Source organism: Arachis ipaensis, chromosome B2, assembly GCF_059453495.1.
Source record: "Arachis ipaensis isolate K30076 ecotype BB chromosome B2, ASM5945349v1, whole genome shotgun sequence".
Classification (NCBI taxonomy): Eukaryota; Viridiplantae; Streptophyta; class Magnoliopsida; order Fabales; family Fabaceae; genus Arachis; species Arachis ipaensis.
In genome coordinates this window covers 13163833-13175845 of record NC_142437.1, presented here as the reverse complement: position 1 = coordinate 13175845, position 12013 = coordinate 13163833, and the positions used below count along the sequence as shown (strand labels likewise).

Here is a 12013-nt window from a genome sequence, read left to right as displayed (position 1 = left end):
TAATTAAATTTTTACAGTAATATAAAAAAATTGAGATATTAAATACATACTTTTATACACAATGAGAATATAAAACATTTTATATAATTATCTAATCATACTAATTCTCTTAAATAACTGTTGATGCAGAGGCGTATATATGATAAATTCATTACAAGGATTCTGATAAACAAAATCTAGTGTTTAAAAATTTATATTTCTACTCTATAACATGTCTCTCCTAAAGGGCCAAAAGGTGAAGAAGGGGGATACATAGATATACAAGTACAGAAGTAGTTGTTGGGTATTCCGATCAACCCTAACTTTACTTTACTGTCCTCCTTAGTTCTTATTATTGGCTTACATTAAAAAATCTGCATACAAGAGTAACTGTGTGAAGTGCACATTTTTAGTTCATCTTAGGCAAGGAAAATATTATTCTTTTTTCTTTTTTTATTTTAAAAACACAGTCTTTTGTTTATGTTCCGGACAACAGTGTTGGGTGTGAAAGTGGGTGACCAAAAATAACACTATTCTCTCTCTCTCTCTCTCTCTCTCTCTCTCTCTCTCTCTCTCTCAAACACAGATAAACACTGTTCCAAGTCCCTAAGCTTTGAGGTTTTCGGCCTTGGATTTGGGGTAAAGGGCCTCGAGAGATAGCGAACCTTGCCTGCTTCCACCTTTATTCCTTCAAATTCCATTTCTCTCTTTCTCTCTCTCTCTCTGCTTCTACATTGTCTTCTTCTTCTTCTACTACTACTAGTACTACTTCTACTACTACATCAACCTCAAATTCAAACACCCTTTGTTTGAATATGAAAGAATATCATTAGAGTGTCTTTTGATTCGTACCACATTGTCTGAACCGGTTGAAAAACTTGGATTTCCTGTGTTTTTGTTTTGTTTTGTTTTGTTTCTCTGCTTTTGCTCTGTTTTCTTTCTTTTTCTTCATCAAAGCCTTGTTTGTTGTTGTTGTTGTTCTGTCTTTTTCTTCCTATAACTGAGAGCCACCAGAAGCTGAAAACAGAAACACCCCATTATTCTAAGGGCCTTGAAGTTTCAATCTTTTTTTTGTCTTTATTATAGAATACTTGTTTGTTTTCTCATTGAAGTTCGTCACTGAAAGGAAGGAAGGAAGGGAGAGAGAAAAAAAAGGGTGTCACCATCACCATTGTTATTTTCAATTTGTTTTTAGTTTGATGCAGAAAGCTACATGAATTTGTGCCAACAATGAGAGATGAGAACTCGAAGAAAAGCAAGGTTCAACAATGCCACCTCTCTCTCTCTCTCTCTCTCTCATTTGCATTTGTGTTCTTTTCTGTTATTGCTTACACTTTTTTCTTTTTTGAAGTTTTCATGGCCTAAAACACTGGTCAGGAAGTGGTTCAATATCAAGAGCAAAGATGAAGATTTTCAATCAGATGATGTCTTCTACAATGGTGATTGCTCAATTTCCTTCATTGTTTTTTGATGTAATTTGTGTACTTCCATGATTGGGAATCTAAGGACTTTCATGTCACCAGCAAGTAAAGGAAAAAATGGTGTTTTTTTTTTTTTGTAAAAAAAATGATATGTACTATTCTTATGCAAGTTGGATTTTGTCTGTGTATTACAAAATTCTTGTTTTTGTTTCAAGGGGTTTTCAATTTTGCAATCCAAGATCTGGATTCCTTTTCTGTTTTTCTATCTAAAACAAAATTGTGTTGGGTGTTTGGTTTTTGTGGGGTTATAAATCTTTGACTGTGGAAAGAGCAAAGCTTTATTATTAACCTTTTTTTTGTTTAATGGGTTTTCTTTTTCAGGTGTTGATGAAGATTGGAGGAGCAACAACACCAACTATTCACAGAAGGAGGAATGCACTATCAAGAAAAGCAAAGCAGGTTCATTTTTGCACTCATACACACTTAACTATGCTCTTTTCTTTTCTTAGGACCACATACACCATTCCCTTAATACCCCACCTACACAAAAGATAAAAGGAAATTTTCTAAACAATGGTGACAAATTTTCAGAATTTTTTGTCTTTGCCTTTTGCTTTTTCCCCCCTTTTCCTTTTTTGAATTACTAGCCTCTCATACATAATATCCGTTTTTATTCAAAGAGAGAGCGAAGAGAAGGCATTCAGATAGAATTCGGCGTAGTAGGATTGACCATGATACGGCTCAGATAATCGATGTGCATAACTATAGGTATGGTTTATTAATCATGAAGTTCTGCATTGTACTTTAATTATTATTGCTTTCATTTGTTATCTTCAGAAGAGTTGTTTGTTCTATTGATTTGTTCCTAATTGTTATGGATACAGAATCTTTGTTGCAACTTGGAATGTAGCCGGAAAATCTCCGCCAGATTATTTGAGTCTGGAAGATTGGCTTCACAGCTCTCCACCTGCTGATATCTATGTTCTTGGGTGAGTTACTTGCTATATAGTGTGTCTTACTCTTAAAGGTTATGTAAATAGTTAGCCATTTCTTTGACTCAGGTTTCAAGAAATAGTACCTCTGAATGCCGGTAATGTTTTGGGGACAGAAGACAATGGCCCTGCCAGAAAATGGCTGACTCTTATTAGGAAGACCCTAAACAGTCTTCCAGGAACAAGTGGGGAATGCAACACTACTTCACCGCTTCCTGATCCTGTGGTGGAGCTGGAAGATGATTTCGAGGGATCGACGAGGCAGAAGGCGACCTCTTTCTTCCATCGGAGGTCTTTCCAATCCTTGAGTCGTAGTATGAGAATGGATGCTGACATGTCAATGCCTCAACCGTGCCTAGATCGTCGTCTCAGTGTCTGCGATAGAATGATATTTTCTCACCAGGCAAGTGACTATGATCCCAGTTACAAATGGGGTTCCTCGGATGATGAAATCGGGCCTGCTGACTCCCCGGTTGCAGCACAGTATTCGCCGGTGTCATATAGAGGTTTCTCCATGGAGAATAGAGATAGAAGGAAAGGGCACTCCAGATACTGCTTGGTTGGTAAAAAGCAAATGGTTGGGATATTTCTGACAGTTTGGGTGAAAAGTGATATCAGAGCCGATGTTCACAACATGAAAGTTTCTTGTGTTGGCCGAGGATTGATGGGATATCTCGGAAACAAGGTAAAAATTTGCTAAATTATCTTCCAAAAGACTCAAGGAGGATGCAGCCTCATTCTTTTTGGTTTTCCAGGGCTCCATATCAGTTAGCATGTTTTTGCACCGAACAAGCTTTTGCTTCATCTGCACGCATCTTACTTCTGGACAAAAAGAGGGCGATGAGCTGCGCAGGAATTCGGATGTAATGGAGATTCTCAGAAAGACAAGGTTTCCCCGAGTCAACGGCGACGAGAGTTCTCCACAGACAATTCTAGAACATGAGTTAGTCCTTCGTCTCTTTTCCTAGAATCTTTGCCATGCATGATGCTAAGTCCTAATTTATACTTTGGTAAATGGTGTAGTCGAATAATATGGCTGGGGGATTTGAATTATCGGATAGCCCTTTCTTACCGTGCAGCAAAAGCTCTTGTCGAGATGCATAATTGGAAGATTTTGCTAGAAAATGACCAGGCATGATACTTTGTCCCCTTGTTTCTCAAATTTCTTCGAGTATCAACCTGACCATTCGGTTGTTTTTATCTTTCAGTTGCATATAGAGCAGAGCCAAGGTCGTGTCTTCGAAGGATGGAATGAAGGGAAAATATATTTCCCTCCAACATACAAGTATTCAAACAATTCAGACAGATATGCAGGCGATGAAAGACACTCGAAACAAAAGAGAAGAACTCCAGCATGGTAGTCTTCTTTCCTCCAAAGTGGAAACAACCACCTGCTATTATTATTATTTTAAACTATTTTCATTTCTCAATCTAATTGTGAATCTTTGTTCATGAAGGTGTGATCGAATCTTGTGGTATGGAAGAGGCCTCCGGCAATTATCTTATGTTCGTGGAGAGTCAAGATTCTCCGATCATAGACCGGTTTATAGCATATTCCTGGCAGAAGTTGAATCTATTAGTCGTAGCCGAATAAAAAAATGTTCCAGTTGCACCAGTTCAAGGATTGAAGTAGAGGAATTACTGCCTGATCCAGATGGTTACGGTTACCATGATTTTAGATTCTTTTCATGAATTGTCTAAGGTACTTACCTTGCCGATCAACTTGGCGAAGTTGAAGCTAAGCAACCGAAGTAGCAAGTACATACAGGGTAATTCACCACAGCATAGGAAATTATATCATTGTTTTCTTTCTACAATTCGAAAAGCCGGTCGAGGCATGATACAGTTGCCTCACTAACCTGTTAATCACAGCAACAAAAAAGGGTCAAAGAATCGCTATCTAACGAATTCTTGCTTAAGAATGATCTATGATAGAGGACGATGGCATCGTCTGATCTGTATAGCCAATTGACACTGCCATGTGGGACAAGTTTTAGCAGTTATTGCATTATTGCCCCTACATTTCTTGAAACAAGAATTTAATTGTCTTTTCTTGGGTATTAATTTAAGAACTCTAGGCTAGTTTGGACCATTCTGCATATAGGTTCATGGAATTTTTGGTTCATAGATTTGTTCAACAAAACATATGGAACTGTATCTTACTTCCTAATAAAGATTTTGGTTGAGATCTCATTCATGTCTTTATTCTTATCCTTGGCTTTTGGTCCCCCACCTCTTGTAGGTGGTCACTGATATGAGGAATGATGATAGCCCCAATGGTGATAGAGACATTCAGTTATACTCTCCCAATTTCCCCAAAGAAGGTTGTAAATTATTCTGTTACCCTTTTCTCTCCTTTTTATTTTTCCTTTTATCATTCTCTCTGAGTAATTTTCTCAAACACCTTCCATGCTTATTGTTGTTGTTGCAGCTGCACAAGTTTGGTTGTTGCTAACAACTTCTGACACTTTGGATCTTTTTGCTGCTTCACATTCTTCCTTGGCTCCATGGAAGTTCAATTAAATGAGGTAAGGGAAAATGCTTCAGGGTATGAAATCGATGAGACGAAAGTTGCATGAATATTGTATCCATAACTCGAAAATTGGTATGAACGTGACATTTGATTCCAGTGTTTTCTGTTTTTAGAATATTGTAAAGAAAAATAAGAAGAGAAACTAGTGAAAACAATTAAATTCTATTTTCTATTATCATCATTTTTTTTTCTTTGTAAAATTCTGACAGAAAATACTAAAAATAAAAACGCAAATTAAATGTCTCCTAAATTTTTTTTCCAACTTTGGTTTAGGGTTTGTTTATTGTCTTGTACCGAACTCTAGATCTAAATACATTTTTGTCTCTAATTTTGATATCTTGTTCATGGAAATTTTTGAAATTTGAATCCTTTAAATTTGGATTTTCACTTAAGAAAGAGTGAGAGATCACACTTTATCTTCTCAAGTGAAAATAAATTTAGAGGATCCAAATCCAAATTTTTGTATACAATTTTACGATTTTGTTATATAAAATGGTTGGTTTAGAGTGTAAAATATTATTATATTAATGGAATATTTCTATAGTTTCAAACATTGATAGGAATACTTATTAGTACTATTTAGCAATGTTCATGAGCTAAAGGAATTGTTATTGGTTAGTGTGACTACTTACTAGTGTGGAGAATAACACAAGGAACTGTACCATAAAGTTGAATTTTTTTTTTCGAACAATGCTAGGGGACCAGCAACTTTTGTGATTGGTAGCTATTAAATAGTCATTAATGATGATTTAATGGTGTGAGATTGGTGTAAGATTTCATCTAATGACTCAATTTTCTCTGCTGGTTACATGTTGGCCAAAATTCAATAAAATTGCTGGCCCTAGATTTTTTTTTTTCCTTAATTAAAAAAATTATTTACATTCTTGCACCCAAAATTAATTATATTAATTCATTATTTGATCTGTTACAGGAAACATGAGAAGAATTAGAGATGTGATGGACACTCATTGCTTGTGTTAGAAAAGAAATGTGCAAGTTCTGACGGATATGAAGCTTCTTTTGTTGGCTAATTTTTTTTTAAATATTGGGCAAAAGTTAATGTAATGCAAATTATGACGTGGCTGTGTATTTTGCTGACATATGGGAGCGAAAAACAAAAAATAAAAAAGAGTAAAAATTATTGGAGACATTTGATATATGGTATTGTTGATTCATTTACATGTATTACACATTCATGGGACCAATATTTATAAAAAAAAATAAAGTCTCTTTTGTTCTTGCTGCCAAATGATTTCACTGAGTAAACCATGGAATATAATGATTATATATATTTTATTTATTATGCCATTTTTATTACATAATATTTTTAGAATTTTATTTCTGTGTATTTTTATATATTAAAAGCATATTATATATATTCAATTATACGATATTATGAAAATATTTAATTCAATTATTTATTAATTTTTTAAATTTTATAAATAAAAGTATTTAATTAACAAAACAAGTAAAACAAAAAGTAAAAGAATGGAATGCACATAACTCATTGCTTTTTAGCTTTTAGGCTTTTACTAGTAGGTCATTATTTGCCCCTTTTTCTTTTCTTTTCTTTTTTCTCCCTATTATTCTCTTTTACTTTGAATCCGATTTAGGTTCGGGTACCATTCTTTGGGATATATCAGTGCCCTTATTATTTTATTTTATTTTAAGTCAAAATTTAACTTTCTTTATTTTATTTAACCTTTATTTTATTTTATTTTTATTTTTGAATTTCTCGCTCGTTTTTGGTATTGTGATAGGTTTTTGAATATTTATTTATAAATAATATTACACATTTAAATTTTTTTATTAATTAAATTAATCTAATATAACAAAAATAATTATTATTTAATTTAATTAAAATTAATTCATAAAAAATTTTGAATGTGTAGTATTATTATTTATTTATTTATTTATCATGTTAAAAAGGGATGATAAAAGGCACCATAACCTAATAAAGAGTAGCATAATTGTTTTATAGCGATGTAATAGAAAAAAGTGACGTACCAAAGTGCAATGCTGATCGACCTATGTTTATCTTTTCAGGGCATAAATTTTCGGACATATATTAATTAATTAATAATGGTTCTCATTTAAGTTGTCAAAACCTAAAACATGGACCATTTAATGGATTATGCAATCTCATTATTAGACTTATTAATTGACCAACAACCATCTCGGCCTTCTCCTTTTTTTTTAATCATTGAATTTAGTTAAAGAATGTATTAAAAACATTAAATAAGAAAATAAAATTATTTGTAATGTATTGAATTTATAAAATATTTAACATATAAGGGCAACATTTTCATTATACCCTTATTTTATTCTATCAAAAAAATTTCACTGTAGTATTAAGACATTTTTAATCTATTTGGATTTTGCTTATAATAAGGATACTTTGTAATGTTACTTCGTACTAATAGAAAATTTTAATTTCTTTTAACTTTTTTGAAATGTATTGAATATTTCAAATTTTTAGCTTTTTCGTGAAAGACATTTCTATTAATCACCTTAATAAGCCTTTTTAATTTTTAGGATGCTAATAAGTATCTTAGATACTACTACAAGTAAAAAGTTGTAATAAAAATTGTAAATCAAATATAAATTCTTAAATATTTTTATGCATAAAATGTATTAAAATATTCAAAACCTTCTATATATTTTTACTCTATTTACTATAATGCTTTTAGGAGACACTAAAAAATTTAAAATACATTTCATTTAATATTTTTAGTGAATTATATAATTATTATTTTTATACTCTAAATATGTTTTAAGGCATTGTGAAGCAAGTGTTATTACTGAATAATGTATAAATATAAGTATGTAACAATTTTATATATTATTTTTTAAATGATTTATATATTGTCTAAAATAATATTCATAAATTTAAATAATTTATTGTTTAATTTTATCTAAAAGTGGTATAATAAATTATACTAGATGCCTATGGCTAATTTTTTTGTTATGAAAATATAGCGGTGTTTTTGTTGAAAATAAATTATTTGATGTAATTATAAGTGGGTGAATTTTACAGGTAAAGAGTCAACACGTAGGGGTGTGTGTTGTATATTGGACACGTGTCATTATTCTGACAACACGTAGGGTGCGTATTAAACACGTGTCATCATCCTTACAACACAAAAGGTGTATGTTAGACATGTATCAACATTTTGAATATCTTTTTTGCATATCCATAATACCGTAATACATTTTAAATATTAATATTCAACCAAAATATCTTTTCATATTCATATTAAAAATAATTTCTGAATATCTATTATATTTTCGATTAAAAAAAAAGTAATAAGTATTAAGGAATTCTTGATGAATGATGTGACAAACATCTATCGGAGTATCTAGCATTATATTATGGGAAATCCACTTGAGAAAAGGACCCCAAATAAAGATACTATATTAGTTAGCTGTTTTGGTTATGGCTGCTTTTTTCCAACTAACATTAGTAGCCTGAAAAAGAAAATGTATATATGTCCCTATTTGTTGAATTACTTGGAACTTGAAATCATGAAAAGTTACAATTAGTTACACTATTATTCTCTTTATCTATCAAAGAATAAACTGTCATAGTAAAGCTTAATTTAACAATTACAACATCTTCAATAACTCACAATAATTAGATGTATTCTTTGGTACTTGTGTAAAAAAAAAAAATACCAAAAAGGTTATTAATTAAATGCTATTATGAATTATAATATTTTAACAGCTACAAAAGTAAATATTTTTATACTTAAAGATACATTTTTAAAATATTATAAAAAATATTTTACAAAAAATATATATTTTTTTATTTTAAGTATATTAAACAATAAAAATTTTATTATTATACTTCCAAAATGTACTTTTAAGACACTAACCAAATAAAACTTTTAATCTTGTTAGATAATTAATTAGGCATGCAAGTCAATTAGTATTTTTTATATATTTTTTTAAAAAAATGTGAATTCGTTCAAACTATCTTGAGAAACAATCAAAACCTAAAAAAAAGAAAGATCTAAAATTTTAAAAAATATATTTAAAATTATTTTAGAAATTCTAAAATTTATTTTAAAAATTCTGAAGAAAAAACATTCAAAATCTAAATAAAAAAAATTCAATATTTAAAACAATCTAAAGTTGTTTTAACAATTCTAAAATTCTAAACATCTGGCGGTGATCGACGCATGCACGATGCCTAAGACGGAGGTTGCTGCATCCGGGAAGGGAGGATTGCGGTGGTGATCAATGGCACTATGTTTGCGAGGGAAGGGTTGCGGCGGTGATCGACAAAGCTATGTTCGCGAGGGAGTAGGAGTGGCAATGGGTAGGGTAGGGTAGGGTTTGGATCTAATCCTAATCTTACCCGCGGGTTGAGATTTTTATATAAACTCAACCCTACTCTACCCGCGGGTTGAGAATATCTCAACCCTAACCCTACCCGCTCTTAATCCGCAGGTACCCGACCCTATCCGTGGGTTACAAAAAATATACAACATTATTATATAACTCGATGATAATTTAAAATAGAATTGATTTTTATGTAAAAAAAAAAATATTAAGTTATCAATTAATGATTTTCTTTTAGTGGTTAAGGATCTTTTGCATTTAGTAAGAGGTCTTTGATTCAACATATACTTAAAAAATATTTTTATATAAGTATATAACATAAACATATATAGAGTGCAGGTTGGTCGGGTAGGGTTGAGGCTCAACCCGCACCCTACCCGACCCGCACGAAAACCCTACCCGCACCCTACCCTACCCGCTGCGGATCGGGTTGGCAACCCTACCCGATCGGGTGGGGTCGGGTTGGCTACCCGCGGGTAGGGTACATATTGCTAGCCCTACGAGGGAGAGGGCGCTGCGAGTCGTGTTATAGGGATCGTCGCGTGCAATTGGGCTGGGCGAAGATGGAACACGCTGCCAAGAGACGCCGCGGAGAGGGAGGACACAAGGGCGACTGGCAGACACAGTAAAGGTGTAGGACACATGGGCGAGTGGCACACGCATTGGACGGAGAGGCCACAAGGGCTACTCGCAGACGCAAAGGAGGAGGGAGAACGCTGTCACTATGTAACTCTCTTTTGGAGCTCTAGTTATATATCTGTATTTTGATTTTCTGTATAAGCTTCTTGTCTTATTATTTTCCGTGAGTGATACATCTTCAGTTTTGTTTTATTCATATCTTTTTCTTTCAAGACTCCTAGCTATATTATCTTTGTTAGATATGTATGTATTTTACTTTTAGAGGTCGTAGCGCCTCGCCACCTCTAATTTACGTCTTAAGCATAAAATTTTGTGTGGTAAAATATTACATCATAGAGGGAGACACATAAAGGTGAGGTAGGACACAAAGAGGATGTAAGGAGAGGAATAGGAATTGTGGATGGAGGTTGCAGCTTTGGAAAAGAGTGATTAGAGTGGGGTCAAAATAAAAATTAATGTTGGGCGGTGGCACATGTTTCTCAACCTAATCTTAATTTTTTGAATTTTAAAATCAAAATTTTTAACAAAAATTGTTTAAGTTGGCTGCACGTACAATTGGTTACTAGACCTTTTCTAAAACTTTTACAGCTTAAAGATTAATTGAGAGGATTGGAATATATAGTGATGAATTATTGAAAGTCATAAATATGAATGTTATATATACAAGGTAGATTAATAAGTTGTACAAATCAAGACATTGTTGGTGAAAAAAAAAATAGTGAATGTTGAGAATAATGTATCAAGCGACTTTATATATTAAGTCTATGCATGTCTATGTTATATCAACTGTGTTACATATTATTTATGTACAAACACTACCCAATTTATTATTGTATTCCGTATAGTTGGGAAAAAAAAATCATATGTATAATATATATGAATAGTGTCCTATAATAATATTCTTTCACCAAAATTAGGTTGTTTTGCAATATGATACTGGCATGTACAAAATATACTAACCAAAGAGGAGGAAGTTGCACTTCTCATGCTAGTAATTAATTGAATTTGATGAATCATGTTATTCATCATACTTCATATATACCCACTACTCCATAGGCAATGATATCATAACCTAATTAATTTCTTGCTGCCTCCATCATCTTTTGCCCTAGTCAAAGTCAAAGCCCTATATATATTAAGGCTTTTGGCCACACTTTAGAGTACGTAGTACCATATATACCCTCACTATTTTGCCAAATTGATCATGGTTCTCTGCCTTGTTTTCAATCTATATATACACCTTGTGTTGCCTTATTATTCATGCATGTATGTATGTATATAGTTTCCTATTCCAACTATATTTTGTCTTATTATTCACATGCATATGTTTTAATTTGTCTTCTATCTCCTTGTTGAACAAATAAAAGTATAAAACACAATATTTTTCGTTTCTAAAAGTAATTTCATGGATGCATACATGTGGGAAATTAGCTAGAGGAAACAAATTACTCAAAGTGCAAGTTCTAAAAGTATATTGTCTAAGCCCATTATTATATATCGACTAAAGGTATTTTAAGTTTTTTGAATATGTATTTTAAGTTTTTTGAAAGTACTAGTTATTAATACTTTGTGTGATTATGTTTTACTTTTAATTAAAGTAATATTTCTAATTTAAAAGCATCTATGCATAAAATACTTTCTTACGTACACATCTCAAAATGTGCAACTAGACAATAATGGTATCAAAGATTTTATGACTAAACTAGAATTCGATCTTGAAAGAACTTTAGCTTAAGACAAACTATTTTTTTTTTAAAAAAAAACATAATTTAATCCTAAAAGAGACTATCACATAAATTAAAGAGCGTATTAGTTAGATATAACTATTTATATTCTTTTACCTAACTATCAACTTAAACTTTTGAAATATATAATTTTATGACAAATCAAATGGACGGAAAAATCATTACTAGCAGAAATTAAAACACAATATATAAACATCAATATGAATGAAAATATATATCCTTCATTAATAATTGGTTTTATTTGCAAATTATTGGGTTATGATGAATAATTTATATAATTAGCTAGCTCCACTGAGACACCTGATCATTTCATCAGCATCCCATCCCTATTCCCATGCTTGTGTGTTAAAACTTAAAACA

General features: G+C 31.9%; 1 protein-coding gene across 1 annotated transcript; it reads left to right on the top strand.

Moving 5' to 3' along the window:
• Window positions 1–1064: 1064 nt before the first annotated feature.
• Window positions 1065–6174, top strand: LOC107624933 (type I inositol polyphosphate 5-phosphatase 4-like). The gene is made up of 13 exons (XM_088506302.1): window positions 1065–1239; window positions 1331–1418; window positions 1782–1859; window positions 2081–2168; window positions 2285–2389; window positions 2462–3077; window positions 3148–3335; window positions 3416–3524; window positions 3601–3749; window positions 3850–4161; window positions 4635–4716; window positions 4824–4920; window positions 5857–6174. The coding sequence occupies exons 1-10, from the start codon at window positions 1210–1212 to the stop codon at window positions 4082–4084; spliced, it is 1686 nt and encodes a 561-aa protein (XP_088362428.1). The 5' UTR covers window positions 1065–1209; the 3' UTR covers window positions 4085–4161; window positions 4635–4716; window positions 4824–4920; window positions 5857–6174.
• Window positions 6175–12013: the final 5839 nt, after the last annotated feature.

What these genes read in the sequence shown, in the direction of transcription:
- LOC107624933 (XM_088506302.1), top strand. Translation starts at nt 1,210, where the DNA reads ATGAGAGATGAGAACTCGAAGAAAAGCAAG. An exon ending in AGAACTCGAAGAAAAGCAAG is followed by an intron (nt 1,240 to 1,330) that starts GTTCAACAATGC and finishes TCTTTTTTGAAG; the next exon opens with TTTTCATGGCCTAAAACACT. An exon ending in GCTGATATCTATGTTCTTGG is followed by an intron (nt 2,390 to 2,461) that starts GTGAGTTACTTG and finishes TCTTTGACTCAG; the next exon opens with GTTTCAAGAAATAGTACCTC.